This window comes from Marmota marmota, unplaced genomic scaffold (assembly GCF_001458135.2).
Source record: "Marmota marmota marmota unplaced genomic scaffold, marMar, whole genome shotgun sequence".
Classification (NCBI taxonomy): domain Eukaryota; kingdom Metazoa; phylum Chordata; class Mammalia; order Rodentia; family Sciuridae; genus Marmota; species Marmota marmota.
This window is the reverse complement of record NW_026000037.1, coordinates 33040987-33065736: the sequence shown is the minus strand read 5'-3', so window position 1 is coordinate 33065736 and position 24750 is coordinate 33040987. Positions and strand designations below refer to the sequence as shown.

At 36.3% G+C, this 24750-nt stretch overlaps 1 protein-coding gene across 3 annotated transcripts in view; it reads right to left on the bottom strand.

Annotated features, from left to right (window-relative positions):
* Nucleotides 1-12560: 12560 nt before the first annotated feature.
* Arhgap15 (Rho GTPase activating protein 15) overlaps nucleotides 12561-24750 on the bottom strand; it is a 621152-nt gene continuing 608962 nt past the window's right edge. Inside the window, exons 14-15 of one of the 3 annotated variants that reach the window (XM_048812226.1) lie at nucleotides 12722-12925; nucleotides 12561-12642 (exon numbers count right to left, since the gene is read on the bottom strand). In XM_048812226.1, the coding sequence (XP_048668183.1) occupies nucleotides 12742-12925 (184 nt within the window). In that variant the 3' untranslated portion in view covers nucleotides 12561-12642; nucleotides 12722-12741. Of the gene's footprint in view, nucleotides 12926-24750 lie in introns of all 3 variants that reach the window. The other 2 variants (XM_015479148.2, XM_048812228.1) reach the window with 2 other exon arrangements.

Sequence of the window (24750 nt, the reverse complement as noted above, 5' to 3'; positions counted from 1 at the left end):
CTTCTTGATGGAACTTTCTGTCATAGCCGAACTGGTCTTATTCTTCAAATACATCTTTTTTTAATTCCTGCCCCTGGGCCTTTGTTCACGTCATACCTCTGCCTCAATGTCCTTCTTTCTGCTTGTCTTGACTGTTCATCAGTCCCTCCTGGGCTCTTGGAGCTTCTCCGAGTTTCTTTGTGCCCTTGTTTAACATGATCTCATTTGAAATTCTGTAGAACGTCTTGTCTGTATCAATTACCATATATAGTCTTACATTATCACTTATATATTTTTAAAATTATACTTGGGTTTTTTCTAATTATGAAAGTAACAAATGTTAAAAGCAAAAATCTTGGGGATGTGCCAGGAAAGATGGCAGAAAATTAATTGCCGATAATCTCACAACCCAAGGATAACCACTGCTAACATTTGTTGTGGGTGTACATACATGTTCTAGTATATAAACAGCAATGGCATTATATTGCACCTATGTTTTTTAACCTGTTTTTCCTCTTAGCCAATTTCTCTTTTAATAAATTTGCACACTGATTTAAGTGTCTCCGTAATATTCTATTATACAAACATTCACTTGCTTTATTATTCAATTGTATGTCACTAGGTATTTATATTTAATTTCTATTATAAATATCGTTTCAGTAAACATATTTTGGATAATACTATAACACTTCTTTTCAATTTGGAAAAGCTAAAAATATTTGTCCAAAGGTAGACATGGAAAATGACTTCCCAGCTTAATTCCTTTGGGCCATAATGCATCCTTTCTAATCTTTGAAGTAGTTCCCCATTTTTGAAGCCATCCTTGCCTACACTATAGTATGATTGCAAGACAATTGGCATGTGGTACATGGATAAAAAGTGTGGGTTATTGTGATTTTTATTTTTTAATTTTTTGCCTCATGCCTCTTTAACTATGGTGAGATCATAAATCTCAGAGGGAAAGACTTGTCTCGTGGGGCCTGTGTAAAAACAGGTCCTCATTTCTGTATTATACATAAATGGTGCTTCAGAACCATTTGTTGATAATGATGAATGATGCCTCAACTTTCACTGGATATTGCTGTCTAAAAAGTTACTCTTAGCAATACTCCCATGTAAATCCAAAGCTCTTCCTGTGCCCTAAAGACTTTAATCTTTTGTCTTCTCATCTCAATGTTCCTTTTTGTTGATCATCTTAGTTTTCTAACGTTCCCATTTTCCCATGTATCCTTTACTTTTGCATGATTACCATCTGTGTTGATGGGCCCTCCCCAATACAGATCTGGTTTTCACATAAGGGGCTCGGATGATGCATGCTACCCTCATGTGATGGTATTTCTAGGGCATGAATGCATGGCACCGCGGAACACATCTTTGGCTGTGCTAGCCAGTTCAAAAGCCAGCTTCACAGCGGAATTTCACACATGCAAATGAATCATTGTGATCCTAGTCATGAAAATTCATGGAAGGGTGGCTAGTTCAGTGTGGATGACCTGTCAATTTGGCAGCCAATCATTTAGTTAAACATCCAAATTACTGGCCAGTTACTCAGTCTAAAGCTAGTCTTCCCGCTTGTTACTGGGTTCTATGTAATCCTATTAAAAGCAATGACATTGCCTTTGATATGTGGCAGCTAATGGTGTAGAAGTGCCATGCAGGCACAGGACATGTGTCTGGCACAGTTTACATGTGGGCATTGTGAGAAACGACCACTGTGTTACTCTTGGATTTCTCCTTAAAATACACAATATCTCTGTTGAATAGCAGGCAAAGTATGTTAATTTCATGGGTGCTCCTATTTACTGTTTTCATCAGTTTTAAATGGAAGTTCCTCTCAGGACTAAATCCTCATTTTCTGATATGTACTAATTGATTTTTTTCGATCTGTACTTAACTCCTTGGATGAGTCTATAGTGTCAGGAACTCAGTTAGAAAGCCCCAGAGATTTCCCAGGGCCTGGTAGAATTTGGGAGTTGGTTGACAGTTACCTACATGTGTTTATATCAGACATAAAGTAATAGTATTCATAAGTGGAAAAAGGAACCTAGAATAGCAATTCTTAATCATGGGCCTCTTTGAGAATATAATGAAAATTCTAGACTTTATCTCCAAAAAAATGTACAAATAAGCCGGAGAGTTCTGGCATCTGTCAAAGTCCAGGGGTCTAAAAACCATGAAATCTGGGCTAAGATTTCTGCTCTGGATGTGAGGCGAGGGTGCAGGAATAAAGACAAACAGAGACACAGAGTAGGAGGCATAGGGATGGAAAAAGATAGACAAAGAAATTGAGATAAACTGCAAGACAGAGAGTTGGAGAGACAGAAAGTAGATGTGACTGCAGTTCTTTTAGCAAAACTTAATTTCCCAATACTGAACCTGATTAGGTTCTAATAAACATGCTTTTATATTCATAATCCTGAGTTCATCTGACCAATAAAATCTCTCACATGAGAAACATGACATATCCCCACACCTGAGGGCTATACCTACAAGAATAGGAACCGTTTTTAAAGACATAGTAGTATAGGTTCAAGGGCCATCTGGCTTGTAAATGCATGTACTGAAGAAAATTGATAAGATAATTGTAATAAAGCAATACTGATTAGGAATCATTTTGTCTTATGCTTTCCAAGGAGGTTTTAATATAGGCTACCATAGTTTCTTCTCATAACAGCATCTTCTGTGAGGTGGAACAGAAATTGCCAAACGTATTTTGAGCTTGAAATTGAGACAAAATGTGTATGAGGACTTGCCTGAAATAATGAATATGCAGTGAAAAACTGAATCCTGGAAACCAGATCTCCTGGTTTTGATGGAGAGTTGGGTGAGAGTTGGGTGACTCCGTATATTCCTGTTGAATATAAAACTCTTACAGCCACATGCAATGTCCTTGCATTCCCTAAAATAAAACATATAAATTGAAAATAATGCTCCTAAAATGGGTCTAAATAATGAAATCATAGGAAGTTAGAGCATAGAAAATAATAAAAATGAAAAGCTGACCTGCTCCTATTAAGGAAGAGGACCTACTCTAGAGGGCTTGAGTCTTAAGCAAGGACCTTTCATTGGCCCATGGGATGCATGGAGACACTTAAAGTGTCATCTCCTGAGTACTCCTTCTAGTGCCTTTCTTGTGTTCAGGAAGGGAGAAGCAGGATTTAAAAGCATTCATTTTATGCTTTATATAATTGAGGTGTACAGTGATTTGGCAATAATTTTGAAAAATCAGGTGTGAGTCAAATCCAGTTGTCACCTCAGACTATGTTTGGAAAGTCTAAAATTTCAAATAGCATTTGTCAGAAGTTGTTTTTATGAAAAAACGTAAATTTCTGTACATTCTGTTGGCCTGGGAAATTTCACATGTCTATAACGAATATGGCAGATTAATTGCTGTGCTTCCTAGGCTACAGTAGGGATCCCTAGGCTAAAATAGGTAATATATATATCAAAGAGGAGTATATACGTATATATCCACACCTACCCATGTGATTTATATATATACATATGTATGTATAGAATGTGTATAAATGTATATATAGATACATAAATATAAAATTGTGATCATTTATAAAAAGGATTAGGTCTTTGGGTTATTTAAACCCTCCTCATTTATAACTCTCTTTTTAAGAATTATTTAGCTATGCAAGATATCACCATATTCAGTATTTTTTTTTTAATAATAAACATGTCTAGTCAAAGAAGGCATTAATGAAGCAATTCCCCAAATAAAACAGCCCATGATATCTGAGTTGCAGCAGAGAGAGAGTGTGGTCTTTGTAGTTTAATCAAGATCACAAGACTTGTTTTGAGCGTCTGTCATCTTTAATTTTACGGCACTTCATTTCAGAGTAGGACTGCCAGGGTCACATGCAATTAAAACACAGGCAAGATTTGTCTTGTGAAATCTTAACATAAAAAGTAATGTGTTACTCCATTTTAACTTTTCTACTGAACTCTGTGAACTCACTAATTACTTTTCCCCCCTCTTGTCACCTTTTTGATATGACATGTATTTTATAGAGGAGATAGAAGTTTGGATTTTTTTTCATATCATGCATATGATTGAGGATAACAAAATTAAACCAGAGAAGAAAGGAATGCGTTTCTCAGAAATACATTTTTAAAAAATATCTGAGTACTCCAGCTTCAATTACAAAGAACCTCATGGATCAAATTCTAGGAAATAACTGTTAATCTGCTTAACTAGGGCAGGTAGAAGTGTAATAACGAACCAGAGATTTTATAGAGGCCAGGATCCTGAACGGGAGTTTATTCTCTGGGGTGCGGACAAAACCACTTTTATGTGATTGGCTGTGAAAAGCATTAAAAGCCAGCACCACTGTGGGGCTGCGGAGCATGGGGAGGGTCCTTGCATCACAGTGATCAGTAAATTGCAGAGACCCTTATTAACCTTATTGATAAGGAGCTTAGGGAAGTCCCATTCAGGCTGCACTGTATTCCTCTTTTTGTTCTCTTGTCTGTCTCGGTTTACAATCCTAGCTGCTTTGTATGGAAGGCCTTTATGCTGCACCTCAAAATTCAGGGTGAGTAGCTGTGCCTTTAAGTTAGAGCAGGCAAAGGAGCGGGAGCCAGCTCCTGCACAGGGGGCTCAGGGTCTATTTAACTGGTGCCGTGGACACCTGGAGAATGTTTGAAAATTTTGTGCTTAAAGAATCTTTTATATTGCTCCTCTTTCAATGCAGCTGGGGTCTGTAGGGATCAGGGGATTATTTTTGATACCTGTCGAAAAGAGTTATGTCTACACTGATTTTCCATCCCTCACTACTAATTAACCTTATTGTATACAGGAAACAGTCTATTTAATACCTGCATTCTTTCTGTAATGCCAAGTAAAATGAAATCCAGTGTGAAATCTAGTTAGCGTTTGCCTTTTTGAAGTCATTTTTAAGTTTCCAGTTTTAGTGACTGTGACCTCAGAACTGATAGCTAGAAAAATAGTGAGCTCAAACCAATTTCGGTTTCAATGGTCTTCTTCACCCCCTCCAATTTAAAAGCTGCTGTTCACCTGGACTTGTGAGGATACTGAAGGAAGGGAACATCCTGAGCTGGACAATGCTTCCCCAGAGTCTTCTGGGTTGATGGCTCCTAGGGTTGTAAGGCTTCCCTGCATACTGCCCAGAACGCTGCCCCTACTCCATTAACACGGTTTCTGTCCTCTGCAGCTGAACACCTCTTTCCCCTTCCCTTCAATCACAGAGGCTTGAATTTGACAGACACATCCTGGCAAAGTTGTACAGCAGCAAAGCAAATAGATGCGGAAGGAGAGGAAGGAATCTGAGCCCAGGGTAAGATGCTAAAGGAAATTCCATTGGTGGAATGTTTGTGAGGGGGAAAAAAAAAGGTAGGGTCTAGCAAGAAAGAGCAGAAATTAAACTGTGTAAAATGTCACCAAATGATGTGGAAAAATCCACACGTCTTCAAGTATGCTGCACAATATGGACTTAGAACACATTTTGCTAGTGATGTGAGAATGGTTAGAGCAATGGTTATAATCCTGCTCTTAAATGTGTGTGTGTGTGTGTGTGTGCGTGCGCGCATGTGTGCATGTCAAGTAAACTTGTCAGCTTAAATGGTGCCAGAGGAAAGTGAGAATTTTCAGGCCAGTGCTTTATATTTTCCAGATTTCTTGGCTTTTGAAATTTTCATACATTGGTCAGAAAGACTATGCTCTATTGCATTTATCTCACACGTAAACCACACATTTGAAAGTGCAAGAAAGGGTAGTTAGGATGCCACTGGGTATCACAGATGCCTGGACACTTGAAGATCTGAACCAGGACGTTTGAATTTGCTGTCAGACTTTTGGGAGTTAGTTGGCGAATCTTACCATCTCTGCTGCTGCTGCTAAGCTTTAGGAAAGAAGAATTTCTTGGGGGCTTAGACTTCAGCAGAGGTAGATGAAAGGGTTTCTGTTTGATGATCTTTTTTTTTTTTTTTGGTGGGACGATGAATCAACACAAATACCAGCAAATTGGCTGCATATAAGACACTGCATTTAACTTGATAGGAAACTTGATGATGGATCACATTCATATTTAATGTTGCTTATGTTCTAGATGTTTGTCTTGGTTCACTCATCCAACAAGTGCTCACTGAGCACCAATCATGGGCACAGTGTTGCCACTCACCATCCCTGCTTTCTTTGCAGTCTCCTACTTGAATGAGGAGTTTTCTTTAGAATCCAGCTGGTTGCTTGATAATTTTGTGGACCCTGAATGCTTTGCTTCTAGCACAAAGCAGCAAAAATTAAATGCTTTAGTCTATAAGGTGTGTGTGTGTATGTATGTGTGTGTGTGTGTGTGTGTGTGTGAGAGAGAGAGAGAGAGAGAGAGATTGATTCTGCTGGATCTCTCACCAAGACAGCTAGATATCTTCATTTTGACAACACTACTACAGAAAATTGACATCTTTTTGTGCAAGATGTTCCTGTAGTCTCAAGATTTGAGTGATTCGGGATCACTCTCTGGCAGCATGAGACACAGTGTGCCTTGATGCCTGCCTCTTTTTCAATTATATTTAAGAGGAAGACTGCTGGGGAACCAGTTTTTCATCTTGCACAGGACCCCTAAAGGGCCAGATTTAATTTCAACACAGCATTAGTTAGTATGATAAGATGGATGATAACTGGCCTTTAACAAATATGGCCCAACACTGGATAATACATTGTAACATATCATATTATCTGGGTGGTGTTAAAGCCACCCAAACAGGTACTTCTAAGGATTTGAGCAAAGAAACTGTCTACCCTTTCCATAATGAAATAAAATGTTTGGTACAGTGCCTATAAAGTATATAGGCAAATTAAATACTACATGAATATTAAAATCTCAACAGCAGTACCACCACTGAGCTTTAACCATCTACTATAACAATGGAGGGATTCTGTGTTTCTTGTTCTTTCTTGAAAGTTAGTGTGAGAGTAAAACTCTCATCAAGGGTGTTAACACGAGGGCAACCAGGTAGCCACACATGGAATGTAAATATTGGGGTGTTTATGTGATTACCTTCCTTTAGTTCCATTTCCTGAGTGACCATATGGTATGATGGTTAAGGTAGGGTCCTCTGGGGCCACATTTAAATTGGAATATTGACCTAATACTTACTAAGTGCATGAACATGGCAACTTCAATTAATTTTCCTCTCTGTTTTCTCAAGTACAAATCAAGTATAATAGTAATATCTCCCTTCACAAAATTGTTGTGAGGGTTAAATAAAAACAATATATGTATAACAAGCACTTAGCAAGCACTCCATAAATTCAATACATCAAAATTAGCCTTTCCTAGACTAATTTTTGGTGGTCCTCTGGCAATCCAGAAAAGTACTATTGGCTCAAGACAAAGGAGGGAGAAATCATAGTCTGATATGATAGGAAAGACCCATGACCTTCTGGGATTTGCGTTGGTAGCATGCATGTACCTCATCTGATTTGGGCGTGACTTGGTAAAAATGTCTTTACAAAGATGATTATTGAATAAAAAAATAATTACCAAAATATTGAACATAACCCTCATCCCAACCCCAAAATTAAACCATAAATGTCAGAAGTGAGTCTGCTAAAGGAGTTCCATGCAACAAGGAATAGTGCTTTGTACTCAGCACCTGTAACCAAGAGGTGGTGAGAAAGCCTCTAGGAAGTTCCGTTGGATGATGCTCTGTAATATCAATTTATCTATCTGTTGCTACTGTCTGAATTCAGATCTGTAATAACAGTACTATGGCAATAATCCTTTGCCTGGCAATTGAGCCTACAATTTCTTCCTGCTTCAAATTCTACTTCACAACATTCCATAAGAATCTTTACAATTCTGGTAAAGTTACCTACCTCTCCTTGCTAGAAGATCTTCAGGGTCTCAAAATTTTTTTTTCATATTTTTTTACTGGTGCATTAAAGTTGTATGGGATTTGTCACTACACATTCGTGTGTGTACATGATAGACAAATATAATTTGGCCAATATTATTCGACAGTATTTCAGATTCTCAAAATCGACTAGAGATGAAAGACAACACATCTTGATATGGCATTCATGACTTTTTAGGTTCTCGCACCAACCCCTCTCATCGTCTTCAGAACATCAAGTTATTGTTGGTCCGTAAGTGCTAAGTTGTCCCTACATCCTTTAGAGACAACTAATAATTTCATGCTGTATTGCCTTTTTTATATTTCCTTCACATGATTCCTTTAGATAGTCCTGAGAGGCAAGATAAGACAAGTATTTCCCATCTACTAGATGAGAAAACTGAGACCAAAATGGAGTAAGTGATTTCCCCAGGATCTTAACAGTGAGTTCTCCTGAAGTAAGTTCTTCTTATTTTCTGCTTTCAGGTTGCTCTGGTTCATTCACTTAGTTCTACAATATGCTTCATGCACTACCATTTTCTAGGGAGCAAGCTTTACAGCATGGAAAGAAAGTTTAACATTGAGATCACAAAAATGTAGTCCCTTAAACTGAGTCTGTTCAGACATGTTTTATTTAGTGCTCTTAAAAATCAGATTCCATGTAGATTGAAATTCTGGCTTTTCATGAAGATCTGAAGACCTGGAAACACTGGGCCCACATTCCCACATAAGCAACATGGGCTCCAGCTGAGCAGAATCCAGCCCTTCGGTCAGGCATAGAGCTTGAGCTTTCTCCAGCTGCTATCACTTCATTGTGCCTGTGACTTTCTCCTCTTTACTCATTTATATTACCCACCTGGGCTACTAAGCATCTGCATTTGCAATCCTTGGTATGAAGAAAGAGAAAAAGAATCTATCCATAAGATATACATTTCAACTGAAGAAATAAAATGTAATTATTATATTTGAAGAAAGGAAAGTCTATTTTTTTTATTTTGCATATTAAGATTTGAGTCCAGGGCAAGGTTTATAACTCAGTGGTATAGGACTTACTTAGCATACATAAGGACCTGGGTTCCATCCCTAGCACCACAGGAAAAAAAAAAAAAACAAAAAACAAAAAAATAAAACAAAAACCAACAACAGCAGGAAAAAAAAGAAAGACAGAATTTGAGTATCCCAGGAGAAACTGGATATTGTTTTGGTTTTATTTCTCATTTTTGACAACAGAGCAATTTGACCTAGAACTCTTAGTGACAGTCCTTTTGGATGGAAATTTTTGCAGGGCCTTTTAATTAGGAATTGACAGGGTGATTAACTTATAATTCACAAAAATAAATGTGGAAAAGAGAAGTACAGGTCAATTTCTAGCTGTGTTAAACTGTAAGGACAGCACTATTGGCAAATGATTGCTTCCTTTTAACAGCTTTTCTAATTTTTCTTAATTGGATCCTTTGTTTTCTAATTGGATAGGGAGAACCGTCATATGGCTTTCAATTACTAGCTGTGGCATGGTGATCCTGTCATATGGCACATGCTAAGTAAAGTCAGACCCTCATCATATAAGATAGAATACACATCATCTCCAAGAAGCTTTTTGTTTCCATAAGAAAGAGTGGCAACCTCCTAGATGCTGGAGAGGGGACGCTGTGCTAAGAGGGATCTATCAACTGCTTGATGTTCCAGGGAAACTGGTTAGAATTTGTGTTTCCATTTTATGGACTAGATTAGAGTTTCTATAAAAGTTTCTTTTATCATAATAAAGAAATGACTTTAAGAATACAAGATTATAATTGTATTCTTAGCAAATGTTAAAAATTATACACACTAATACACACAAGAAAAAAATAGGAGTCTCAGTGATTTGTATCTCTTGCCTACTGTTCAGAGATCCTCTAAGGAAAAAAAAAATGTTTCTGTAGGGCTTTTCTATTTTACAACCTCCACTGGATGCCTTTGCTTCTAAGATAACAATCTGAATATTTTGGCTTACATCTGACCTCAACATCTTTCTCCAGTTCTGTATTCCCAAATTGCCAAGCATACATTTTATTCCCTATTCACAGAGCTTCTTCCTTTTCTTGGAGATGTCAGGCCTTTCATGTCTCTGATTCATGCCATCCTTACTTCCTGGCATGTTGTCTGCATTTTTTTTTTTTTTTTGTCTGGTAAATCTCATTCATCAGTCAAGATTAGATAGAACTCCCTCCTTTTACCTGCCCAGTGAAGCCTCATCTAACTCCCCCAGGTACAACTTGATGTTTGGTCCTCTTGTCAATCAGTGCACTTCTTAAATATCTCTGTAACAGCCTCTGCTTATCCATTCATTCAAAAGTGCATTTTGAGCATCTGTATGTATATGTGCTGAACGATGGGGCTACATGGTCCTGGTGATGGCTAAGTCCCTGATCTTGTATTGAACTGTAACAAATCCTTAGGCAATTCTCCCCCTCACCAGACAGTGAAACTAGGGAGGTTAGAAGTATACACCTTATGTATGTATCACTGGTGCTTATAATTGTGCCTGGCTCAGACTAGGTGGTTAAGAAGTGGTTGTTGGGTTTTCAAGATTTCTTGATGGGGAATATTAATCAGCTTTGTAAAATCTAACTTCTTAGTGAGTCAACCTCGTATACTTACATTCTTGGCTTTAAAACTTGGAAGAGTGAAACAACCATCATTCCTGCCTTAGAGATGTTATGGAATCTGATGACCTTCTGCTGTAACCCTTTCTGTGCTTTCAGTGTGTATAAGTCAGATCCTGTGATGGGCATTTTGGCTCAGCACCTTGGACTGGTCTTTCTCCAGAGAGGAAGCACATTCTCTGATTAAATGCCCTTAGCAGGCAGGGACAGGACACAGCTGGGGTTTGAATCAGGCTAAATCCCATCAGATTGGAAATCAAGAAGCTGGTGCTTTTGAAGATTATAAATCTGGAAGGCAGCAGAGACAAGGGGCTGTGAGTCCCTGTTCAGAGCAGGTAATGCCACTTGTATTTGGCTTTCAATGCTACTTCTCTCTGGCTGATGTTTCCAGAATAACTTTAAAGATGGACTCATGTGAGGGATAAGATGTTAATGCTAGAACTACTAAATCTGCTATTCCCCCTTCAAAAAGAAATAATTAAAGTCTTGGAGAAGACCTAACTGAGAATGTCATGGAAATGAGGAAGACGAAATAGAATGCCAGAAACTCTTGTTTCATGTTTCTGTGTTTTGCTGAAAGGCATAATTACATTTTTTTCATATAAGAATCATGTAAAGTTAGCCAATCTGTTGGCTCGCTGTTACTGGTGACTTTAGACCATGGGGTTCAGTCTCCTGTGACTTTTCTTGGCTTTGTGGTACACATATGCATCCCATTCAATGAACCACACTTCAGCATTTATGTGGATGCTTCTCTGTTCTTTGGCCATGAACCCATTTACTGGCACCTTGCTAAAATAAAGACATTTGAAAGAGGCCCACGAACCTGTCCTTCCTCAGGCAGCTCTGTGGATTCTGGAGCTGTGTGCACATCTGGCTATCTCTTGAGCAGACTCTCTCTCTCTTCCTCTCTGTACACCCCATCAATGCACACAGCCTATGCCCTGAGCTCATTATTGCTCTAAGTGTTTGCTCTTGGATCCATGCTTCACGCGTTTTATTTACATGCTTTATTTTTCATTTTATGAACAAATCGATAACTAGACTTACTCTTTATCACCCTGGATTAGTTTTATTTATTCCATTTGAATTTGATTAAAAAGCTGTCAAACATAAGTCTACATTTTTATCAGCAGAATACTTTCATAAAACCGGGCATGAGATGTGTTCAGCTAGAACATACTTTTCAAAATAAAACAATGTTTGATATATTCTAGACAGTTACCCCTTTGTTTATCCATGACAACTGAAACTAACCATCAAATGGATAAAGCAATCCAAGTCTAGTCAAGTAATCCTTAGGGCATACGAAAAAAAAAAAAGCCTTTTAAAAAAGTTCTTTCTAGATGGATTTAATGTAATTCACCAATAAAGCATTCTCAGAAGCATAATAAAAATTCTACATAAAATGACATAGCCAGAGAAAAGGGAGACATACAGTTTGATGAAGATTCAAAATGGATGTTAACATTAAAAGTGAGCAGTCATGAAATTCCTGTATAAAATAAGGATCAAAATTGCAGGAAACTAAGTTTGCCTCTAATTTATAAGTTAATACATTTACGGAACTATGAACTGTGTTTGTGAAAAGATTATTGAATGGAAAATGCTTTGAATTGCGATTTTTCTCCAGAGAAACTACCATCCAACATGTTGTATTTATAAATTTCACCATGTAACAATGAGAATAGCTGGACAGTATTCTTGAAAGATGAAATCTCTGTTTTGGTTCAAAACATGATCTCTTTACATTACATTTCTTAGTTATGGGCTTCTATCTTTCCATTTGCTTTTCCAGTGGACACATAGAAGTGTGGGGACATGCCTGTTGCAGCATGGATTGTGGGAAGGTAAACATGTGCACACATACCCATACTCTCAGCTATACTCACTCTGCACACCCATATCGACACATGCATGCCCTCACACCTCAAACCAGGAGTAGCATGGAGCTAGACTTCAGGGTTGTGGTAGTCCGCACACTACTTATGAGTATGAGACATGTAGGATGTACTCTCAGAGTGCTGGAAGGAACAGCAATGAAGGGGTTAATGTAGAACACGTATAGACAAATATTGTCAATTATTTTATTCAAATGTTTGGAACTTAAGCACAAAATCATCATTAAGTTTTCACAAAATGAGGCATCTGTCGCCTGAAAGGAAAAAAAATATTTCAGAAATATGTTTACAGAAATGTAAAAATATTAGGCATCAAGGCAGATGTGAACATATTCAGTAACTTGTCTTGTCTGTCAGTCTTCCTCTGAGTCGAAGATCTTACTGTACTCGCTCAGCATGAGCTCCGCTATCTGGTTTTGGTATACCATGTGTACTGCCATGTTCCCGCTTTCATTTTCTGCTCGAAGAAGAGTGGGTCCAAATACAATCCCTAAGCTTTGTGTGGACATGAGGTTCTTGGAGGCTTTGGCCACTATCCTGTGGAGAGAGGGGTGAAGAAAAAAAGATTCTATTGGAAATGTGAAGTAAAATTGTGGTTCCTTTGCAATTAAATTTTTTTTTTTAACTCTGGTAAAACAGAGTTAGAACACTTATAACATTATTTAATTATCTATATTTATTTCATGTTTTTCAGTGTGGAAGTAAAAAGGATACAGCATCTTATTGAATTTTTATCCCCTGTATACCAGGCCATCTTGGGTGCTCAACAAATATTTGTGAAATGAATGAATAAATATTTTAAGCAGCAAAAATTTATTGTGGAATTATTAAGATTCAGCCTTTGAAATTCTTACAGTCAATGGAGAAGACAGGTGAGACATGTTTAAAATATATGTATCTGAACAATATTAATATAAAAATATATGCATAAGTAATAGTTGATGACAGACATAAAGACTGAGAAAAATTAAGTTTTTAATGATTAGAGTGAGTAAAGTTGTCCTGGCAAATGCTATCTGAAATGTTTTGTAGAGGAGCAAGGTTTTGAGACATTGAATTTTGTGGCAAAATTCTAAGTTTTTCTAGTCATTTAGACAGCCAATTTACCTCATGCGTCAACAAAAGGCAGAATCCTATAGTGTTTGCACAGAAAAAGAGAAGAGTCCCATTTGAACCAAATAAATCTTTGCTTGTGTGCTGATTGTATGGAGAGCTGGCACACCAACAAAACACTGGGAGGTGGTTTTGTTAAGGGTCCTGTCTTGCCTGATGAACACAAGACTCCTAAAAGGAAAATAAAGCCTCCTTCTAAAAATCAAGGCTTAAAAAAATAACGTTTTCCTAATAGCTGGTGCTTACTTAGTTTTACATTATAATTCAGAATCATGAGGTTACAATGATGTTAAGAAAATAAGGAAATAAGGATGGCATGTAGAAAGACAAGGTGCTAAGAAACACTACACTCTGGACTTTACCAGAAAACCCAACCCAAGGGAAATACAAGCGAGGGCAAAGGAACACTTTATTATAAAACAGTGGGTTTTCTAGCCTTGGAGTTTAGCATGGACATTGTGGAATTGGTTGGACTTCAGAGAACTCTCCTTGTTTGTCCTGTGCAGAGCTACCTAGTTCCAAATCAGAGGAGACCTGCTTTATTTCTATCCCTGCACAAACCTGAATCTCCAAAGTATGTTATGATCCTGTTATAGTTTGGATTCAAAATGTCCCCCAAAAAGCTCTTGGGCTAGGTAATGCAGCAATGTTCAGAAGTGAAAATATTGGATTATGAGAGCTCTGACCACGGGAGTGGATTTATCATTTGATGAATTAATAATTTGGATGGATTACTAAGTACTACCCATAGGCAGGTGGGGTATGGCTGAAGGAAGTAGGTAACTGGGGGTGTGGCTTGGGGACTATGTCTATTCCTGCCCCCCGCCCCCTCCCCGCCAGCATCCCCTGCCCTCCCCCTCGGTTTACAGTCTGCCATGATCTGAACATCTTTTCTCTGCCACACCCTTTTTCCATGTTTCTGCCTTGGAGTCATTTGACCATGAACTGAATCCTCTAAAACTGTGAGCCAAAATAAATCAGCCCTCCACTAAGGGGTTCTTGTCATGTATTTTAGTCACAGTGATGAAAAGCAGACTAACACACATTTTTAGTCATATGGCTAAGGCCATGCTTTCTCTCTCCTTAAAGAGATTGAGAAAGACCAAAGCCATATGTGTATGGGCTTATACCTGCCCACAGAACAAGTTCATGGCACATAACACGGCCAATAAAAGTACTTAACCTATATTGACCCAGTAGTGATAATAATCACTATTGTTCTAAGCAATTTTATTGTCTCATTTAATCCTCATAAAAACCCCACAAAGTATATTCTATTATTCAGCCTATTTAAAAAAAAAGCAGAGAGACAGAGTAGTGAAATAGCTGCTGTCACATAGAGCTGAAGTTCAAACCCAGGAAATGTGGTTCCAACACTACTGGAAGCATCACTGCCAAGGTATCTGTTATGGCCTCTGGGTTTAATAACTGGCCTGACCTTTCACTGTGCCGCCTTCCACATGATTATAAGGTCCATCACAGGGTCTGAATTCTTATTCCTTGCTGCATAATTGTGATTGAAAGCCTTGTTATAATAGATTTATTGTGGGCAAACTGACTCAAATTTGGACTGAACATTCAAGATATTCTGTCTCACATTTCCCTTTTTCTTCTGATTTTATTGGAGAACATTTGTACCTGTGAGCATTGTTGGCATGGCTACATTTCTGGAAGGGATTTTCATATTTTTAGAGTATCAGTAAGTTATCAGAAACTTCAAATATAAAGTTTCCTTTGAAATATAAAAAGCTATGCCACTTTGCTACTTCATTTACCAAAAGCCTGTAAAATTATGTAAGTATCCTCCTACCTATATAAGGGCAAATGAAGTGGGCTTTTACTCCCTTCAGCATGCCAATTACCTCAGTTTAAGATGTCTCTTAAGCCTCTCCTGGACAAGTGTATTATAAAAGCCATTAGTAAGATTCACTATAAAGGAAAAAGAGAGTTTTTTTATATTAAATTAGTATTTTTCAATGATATGAACTCTGATTCCATCACAATAAAATATTTTTAAGGGAAAATATGGAGAAAAATAACATAAATAATCAATTGAGTAAAAAAGTAGTAAAAGTTGCCTTGAGGACTTTGACAACAGGTAGTAAAAGTCTAAACTGATAAGGATTTCCTATCAGGGAACAGGGCTCCCTGGTCATAAGCTATGGAAGAGGACACTTCAAAATGACATTTGGGATACTTGGGAGTCCAAAACCGAGTCATACTCAGAAAGGTAATGCTAGAAATTGGGGCAGATTCATGAGCAGATCATTGGAGGGGCCAGTCATGGCTGTCAGGAGGTTAGGGGTAGAATTTGTAATAGTCCACAGCATGGAGAAACCCAGGTGAATGAAAGTCTATCTCAGTTCTCCAAGGGGTCCCAGCTAGTGAAATGCAGCCCCTTAGAGGAAAGCAAGGAGACTGGAAGAGTGATGCAGCTGATAACTTTGCAGCTAGACTCTTTTTTTTTCCTATTTCCTAAGAGTTCTTATATATTTTTTCCTGCTTACAAAAACCTGGTTTTATAATCCAGAGCTAGGCCAAATCCAGAGGAGGGAATCAAGAAGGACTTTAAATAGAACAAAGAGAAGGAGACTAGAGATGCATGTTTGAGCCTCCATTTAAAAATGTTTTTTGACTGTCCTAGCCAATGGACCATGGAGGGGGACTCCCAGAATGGATTTCTGCCAATGCATCAATTTCCTGTACAAATAGTCATTTGTGTTTTTATACGTGTGTAAATATGGAATAGTCATTCCACCTCAAGACTGTATTCTTTGTATCCATTTCTCTCACATTTTGCATATAATTTTAATAAAACTCTAACTTACAAGTGTTTTAAAATAATCTTGTTCTATGCAAAATTTTGAAAATAACACATAGTTTTCTATTCTTGTTATATTTGCATTATCGCAGATTAGATTTTCATAGCAGCTTTAAAATTTTTTTCCTTAGTTGGGAAAATAAAGTTACATCTAATCAGAGACAGTTACAAAAGAAAGCTAATTAGAAAATGCAGATGTGAAGTATATAGAGTATATGCTATCTTGCTTATTTCCTGTTACAAAATGAATGAGTATATGTGCATATTCATACATATTAATTTTCAATTATTTTTTGAATGTCAATAAAGCAACAGTTGTTATGTTGAGAAATAAATAAACTTTAGGTTAGAAAAGATGCTGAGAGTAGAAGTCACCAATTACTGACCCAAGTGATACATGTTGAAAGTCACACACATTCTCATATTAAAGTTTAAGTTAGATGAGACCCATTCATAATAGACTGTGTGGATACATATCTAGTGAAGAAGACTATCAAATTGGCAAAATGTATCTAGGAAATGTATTAATGCTGCTAGAAACTTGTAACGTGAACTTACTTATTCTTTACCATGCTAGACTCCCAAATCATTAAGTTGTTGATTTAGGACCACATAAGGAGTCAAGAATAATTTCAAAAGTATAGTTGGAATACTATCCTAAAAAATATTTATATTTCTTGTTTTTCTTTTCTTTCTTTTGTTTTTATCTTCCATCACAGATACCATAATTTCCACTCTCACTGTGGGGACCTGCTGGGCATTGCGAGTGCCATTTTTTCTAAAGGCTTCAACTAGTAAAGCATGTACAGAAGAAAAACAAAGTCTACTGAAAGAAATAAAAGCCTGCATGGCTTTTATTCAATCTAGTATCTAAGGACGAAAATTCTCAAAAACAGTGAGTTGGACTTCTGGTAGGGTACCCTGCAGTTGAATTGTATTATTGGAGGGGAAGGTCCAATTCAGAAACCAAACATGTTTTGACCATGATTTGGGCAATACTTCCAGGTCAGCTTTAACTAAAGTTCTGTGAAACACCATATCTTTGACATGCTTCATGAAAATGGCATTCCAAATAAAAACTTTGGAGAAAATTATGTGCCATTTTTTTCTTTTTGGAAACTCACAACACACAAAAGCTTCATAAAGGTTCTGAAAAGTCCTATAGAAAAATATCCCTGCTCATCTTTATTTAACTTGTATCTTCTGTAACTTACTTAATGTTGTACATCAATTCATTCTAGTGAGTGACACTGAGGAAATACATTAGAAAATTCTGCTGTAGTGTGATTTCCTAAGGGCCTACAACATATGATTCCAAAGTGTTATGAATTTTACCCCCTTTTGTCACACTGATTTCATATCTGTAGCAGCTAACTCAGAACGATGTCACTTGTGATCATTTCTGGTCAGTTTTATTCTTCTGGTGGGAGTTAGAATTCACTGATCCTTAAACATCATGAAAGCATTATCAATTCTGAGCAACAATTAAAACTAGTTTCAGTAAAAATTCATCTTTTATGACAAAACAAAAAACGAGGTAAAAGAAAAAATCTGAGTGAGAAATATAAGGGCAAAGATATGGCTGAGATAGTAACATACAGTGAATTGATAAATGGGTAAGAAGGTAAATAAAATTTAGATTTTTAATCAATATTTGCAAATTATTCTTAATGTACGCTTACCCACCATTAATTTATTCCCAAGAGACCCTATAGCAAAGATACCTATTCTAGGGAACATAATGAACTCAAAATATAATGCCTGTGAATGCTTTACTAAAAAGATCCCAAGCTGAAAGTTTTTTTTTGAGAAAGGTTATTTATTAATACTGCTTAGTTTTATACAGCCTGACAAAACATATAATTATGATTTTATGAATTTGTTTATGAAATAGTCACTTGATATATATTCATTGTAAAAGCAATTCTTATACTGCTAAGTAAACTTCAAGTTTATAAAATCTTGAAATGGGTAAGTATTCATTTTTCTGGCAAGAGTTGTAAAGTGATATACAGTTTATAGCATAAAAAAGGAAGAGGAAATGCTAGAGCTACTTTTTGTCAGACCCAAATGAAAGGAGCAATGATCCATCAATTTAAGATTATTTTAGAAACAATCTACAATCCAGTGCTATAGATGTTGAACCCCAGACCAAAAAGAAGAGGTGGGGGGGTGGAGAGAAGAAGGGGGAGAAAAATAAAACCAAAAACCCCAATCCTATCAGAGAGCTATGTGCTAGGTAAGTTTTTCCAAAAGTGAGCTGAATTTCTAACTCAAAGAAATTTTAATTGCATAAAATCACAACCAAAAAAAACCCCAAAAGACAGAAACTGAAAGAGAGCTTTATGAGACAACTAAAAGTTAAGGTGGAATTAAGAAGACCAAAGCATTTAATAATAGTCTCAGTCCAATAAGATATACGAATGCAAACTTCTTTTAAGTTTGTGCTTTGCTGTTACCATAGTGACTTGCAAAGGACATTGAGAACCACCTAATTGCCTGCAGGACAATTCTCAAGTTATAGAGGTGTATTATAAATGTTCTTCTCCCTATCTGTGGAATGCTGTGATTTTTTTTAACATACATAACTTGAGAATGGCTTTATTGGAATGAAAAAAACATGATGGTAAATGTATTCTTGCCATCAGGTCACACCTGGCTTTCAAAATATAGCTCAGCCACTGCATGCAAAATGTTAATTGTGACTTTGACCACTTAACTGAAGAGAGGCTGTTAAAAATAGAATAAATTTTCAATATGCTCAACTTATGTTTCTTATGTGCTGTAACTATTTTGGAGGGATACATGCTAACCATATGCTTGCCTACCCTCAAATTTGCACAAACTATACTGCTGTCTGCACTGGCCTTTTTATAAGAATTGGAAATTATCAGAAATTTCACCTTATCCCTTAAAGTGTTAGTTGTATGTCAGAATAATGTTTAAATATTACAAAATTGGGAGAGCCTTTATGAAGTGTTTTTACATTTAACATCAATGTGTTTCAAGGCGACTGTTCACAGATGATTCAGCCACTTTTATATGTCAATCTATAAAGCAATCAGCTTAAACTAATTGTAGCCTTCAATTTTATATCTAGATATTATATCATTATTATTTTCTAAAATAAGCTTAAAACCATCATCCTAAATGGAAGTTATTGCTATATTTTGACATTTTCCTTTTAAATAATCTTTAAAGCCATGCATATATAATTCTTTCAAAGCACATTATAGAAAAGGAGACTTATGTAGCAATTGCATATTGATAACTAACATGCTCTGATTTTTTATTTATTTATTGAACCACTTTGCACTAATTTCAGTGCAGAAGACTGAAACATTTTCAATTATTTACTTGTTTCACATTTATATTGTTAGACATTATGGAAATGTCCTGAAGCACATTTACAACAATATTCAGATTATCTAATAAGATATAAGAACTGAAAAGTTAAAAAGTGAATAGCTCATAGATTTCAATTAATGACCTATTTCTAGTTGAAATATGTATTCTGTAAGGTAACAACAATGACAAATGGAAATATCAGAGCCAAACCTCTGACATACTATATACCAAAAAGGAACATTCACATTACTTACTACTTATTGAATGTCTTATATGTGCTAATCCCTGTGCTTCAAATATATCAGTGTTCTAAAAAGCAGATTTAAAAATCAGCCTTAACCTTTTTTATTATAAAATAACATTATTCCATTTAAAAAACATTTGAAAAGTTTATTAGAAAATAATTTTTAAAAAGCATTGATAATTCGATGTAAGCATTTATTGTTTCATAAAAATTTATAGGTACCCACCACTTGCTGGACACCATTCTGAATGTTGGGGCAGTTGCAATGAGTGAAATAGAGTCATTGCCTAGATTAAGCCTGCACAGTCCTCCCTATCCAGAGGTTTCACATCTGTAGATTCCATCAAGTGCAAATTGAAATTACTGGAGAAAAACCTGTGTTTGTGTTGAATATGCATAGACTTTTCCTTGTCACTTTCTCCTAAGCAATATGGTATAACAACTTATTTGCACAACATTACATTGTATTAAGTATTATAAATAATCAAGGAATAATTTAAATGATTCAAATGATGTGCATAGGTTATATGCAAATATGATATAACTTTACAGAAGGGACTTGAAGACCCATGGAGTTTGGTATCTGTGGGGGATTCTGGAGGCAATTCTCCTGGGTATTCAGGATCCATTAATCTTGTGGGAGAAAACAGACAACCAATATTATACTATTCACAAATGGGATTTCAGGTGCTGAAGTACTTGGAAAAAAAAAAAACTAAGAAGAGAAGTTGTAGTTCTTCCACTGATCCTGGGGATACTTTTAAAAATCCTGATGGCCCAGAAAGTGTCCTCAGAAATTCCTGTCTTCTTAGTATGGGCAGGGCCTGGCTGCTTCCACTTCCAAGTAGTACCCTAATAAACAGAGAGTGCTGAAAAGTGCAGATAGGATGCTCAGAGAACACACCTTAAGGAAGGAAGTCCTGCTTAAATGCACAAATCAGAGGAAGGAGAATTCCAGGCTGGAATTAGTAGGTACAATGCCTCAGTGGTGAAGCTGTGCTTGGTGATTTGAGAAGCAGGGAACAGCATATAGTGTGGTTGCATGCCAAGAAGAGAGAGGAAGGAGGTAAAAGATACTGTGAGGGACTGGGGGGCCTTGGCAAGGATTTGGGATTTAATTCTAAATGTGATATTCTCGGGATTTGAGCAAAGGAATGACATTACTAACCTTTAGATGATGCAAATGTTTATATAATAATATAAAAAGTATATAATACTCTATATAATTTTCTTTATTTAATACTTTTTATGTAACTCTGTATCCATCATTTTCACTTCTAACATGAATAATTCTATGTCATATGTATGTTATATATTTACATAATACATACATATAAAATATGTATAATACATATTAGTCATTACCTCATGTGAGACAGAATGGATTATTCCCTATGATTACTTAGAATAAGTAAGATTGTAAATTAATAAAAATATTTCCATTTACTCTTTTTTGCAAATTTTGGAGCATTTGCAACCAGGGGCAAATTTAGTTTTCCTCCCCTCCCAACCACCCTGAGGTATTTTGCAAAATGGAGAAATTTTTGAAGGTTATGACTGGTTGAGATGGCAAATTGCTAGTGGCATCCAGTGGGCAGAGGCAAAGGATACTGCTAAACATTGTAAAATACTCAGGGCAGTCTCCTACAGCGAAGAATCATCAGGCTTAAAATGATAACAGTATGCTAGGCATAGTGGTACACACCTGTAATCCCAGCAACTCAGGATGTGGAAACAGGAGTATACCAAATTTAAGGCCAGCCTCAGCAACTTACTGAGACCCAGTCTGAATATAAAAATAAAAAAAGGGTTGGGGTCGGGGTAGCCCAGTGGTACAATGCCCCTGAGTTCAACCCTAGTGCTAACAGGGAAAAAAAAAAAGGCATCAAGAGTAGTACTGTTGAGAAACCTTGCCTTAGGGTGAAAAAGTAGATCCATGGTTCTCCAGCATTTCTGATCATGAGAGTAATTGGGAACACATACTGAAATGGAGATTGCTGGGCTTCCAGATTTTTGGTTCAGCAAGTCTGTGGAGGTAAATTGCACTCTCCCAAGTTCCCAGGCAGTATACACACTCCTGCTGGTCAGGACCCACACCTTGAGAACCAGCAAGGATGACTGAGTCCTGACTCTTGTTTCTTAAGACGTGATAAGATGTGGGAAGGCCTATTAATCTTGTTAATATCATTATCATTTGGTGTTATTCTTTAAAAAGTAATTACCATAGGTGCTTCTTTGAATTTAGGAAATGGAGAAGTCAACAAAAGCAAGTAAGCAGTTGCATGCATTTCCCCTTTTGTGAGTATCTCCTCCCCCTTTCCTATTGAGAATGTATACTTTTGTGGGTTTAATCAATTTTATTTATTGCATAAAACAAAATTAATGCATGGTTTTAAAATATATAATAATAAAAAATTAGATTATTTAGAGTAAAAAGTAAAACTCCCCTTGTATCCTAATGACTTCCTTCATAATAACTATAATTAACAGATGGGTGCTCCCTCCAGAGAGTTTTTACTTACCTGTTTATTCATCTGCCAGCTTATCTATTATCTATCTGAATAAATAATTTATATAAGATAGGTATATGATGATATATAATACATATGTGTAATTTTTCCTTTTTATAAAAAATGAAATAATAAAATAAATTATGATATAATTTTTTCTCTTAACTATATATCACAGGCATCGTTCCAAGTCAGTACATATAAAAATATCTCATTCTTTTTAAACAGTTGTTACATTTCATAGCATGGAAATACCTAAATGCATTTAACCATTTCCCTGCTGGTGGTCTTTCAGGATGTTTCTAATTCTTTGCAATTAAAGACAATACTACAATGAACATCTTCGAATCTATTGATTTTTGAGATTTTATGTATTGAAAAGAGTAATTTTTCAGTATTCTTAATATACTCTCCCAATTCTTTTTTCCTTAATTTTACTTACTTCAATTTTTATCTAGTCATATTTAGTATTATTTCTTTTGAAATTTTTATCCTTATGTTTATCATTATAAAATTCATCATTAAAAGAGATCAGATAAATATCATCAAAGTCATCTCCTAGATTTTTTTAAAAAAGGATGTAATTTTTAATACAGCCTCAATTTACCTTACACATATTTTAGTGGATGAAATGTGATGGTCATACAAATTTATATTTTCCCCAAAGCAAGCTTATTTCTGTAATAACATTCATTAAATAAGCCCCCATCCCCATTGATTTGTGATGCTACCTCTCTTTTGCACAATTTTCTACACTCACAGCTACACATACTTTTGGTACATCTATTCCACTATGATCCCTGTGTGTATTTTAAACTAGTACTTCGCTGCTTAAATCAACGTAACTTTATTATACTCCATCAATATTCCTCTTTCCATTTTTTCTTTATAAGTGAAAAAACTTCCAGATGAAATTTCAGATGAACAAAAATGGGACCAAGAAAGATTGTGTAATTAGATCAAAATCATGTAGAAAGTAAGTGGCATGTCTAGATTAAGATGCAGATCTCTGATACTCTGGGATATTGATTTTTTTTCCCCCTGCAAGGTAGTAAAATCCAAGAATTTTGAGTTTGAAATTAGGAGGCTTCCTAATAGTAAGCCCTGAGGAAGATATGGGAGACACGTGAATCAGTCAGCAAACAGTCTTGGGTGATATATTCTGATATGTTGATCTCCTAATTAACATCCAAGGCTATATCTACACAGATAACAAGAGTGTTCAGATGGAAGAAAAACAAAATTAGTATTTATTACTTATTCCCTCCAGATTCATACAGTTTTTGAAGCTTTTGAAGCCATTCATTTCCATTGTGAATGGAAATGATAAGAGAATTTCAACTATAGCTTCTCTTAGGTGTTTCCCTTGAGGATTTTTTAGCCACTGAACCACATGCCCAGCTCTTTTTTATGTTTTATTTTGAGACAGGGTCTCCCTGAGTTGCTTAGGGCCTCACTAAATTGCTGAGGCTGGCTTTGAACTTGTGATCTTTTTGCCTCAGCCTCCTGAGCCTCTGGGATTACCGTATCCGGCTCCCTTAAGTTTTAAAATGGCTTTGGATATCCACATCTGACCAGCTCAACATCAAAAGAAGTCTTAATTTTGTTTCCCTGAGCTCTGCTGATATACCAATAACCACCCACAATATCATCATCCTGTACGACACTGCTCAAGAGCACATAGAGGAGACAGGCTATGAAATAGATCATCACATTCTGGGGGTATTTTTTAGGAAGAAAACAGTTATAATAGGCTAGTATTGTCTACCTGAGTTTTCCCAACCTAACAGTTTAGTAATAGTAATAGTAACATTTTATTCAGAGTATCGAGTGTGGCACATGGATCAGTATTAATTAAGCCAAACAGAGTAATGCGCCTAATTATATGATATTAGTGGGAAATATAGTACTTAAATATTTAAATATTTGCCTCGTTATGTTAGATAAACCTAAAAGGAATACTATCTGTATGCAGAGTCAGAATTCTTCAACCTCTCTTTTATTTTTCTTTTTATGAGTGAAGAGTTACTTTACATCCATTAAGAGCATCTACATAATATCCTTGGCAGTTTTCTGGAAAGTTGTCTCCTTATTTAAGAGGTTCCAGAACATTTGAAAGAGAATCAGTCTCAGTTTTGGTATCATCATTCTTTGGTCCATTCTTAATTTTACTTGCTGAGGCCTGGCAAGGTGGCACATGCCTGTAATCCCAGAAGATTGAGAGGCTGAGGCAGGAGGATTGGGAGTTCAAAGTCAGCCTCAGCAATTTAGTAAGACCCTAAGCAACTCAGTGAGACACTGTCTCTCAATAAAGTACAAAATAGGG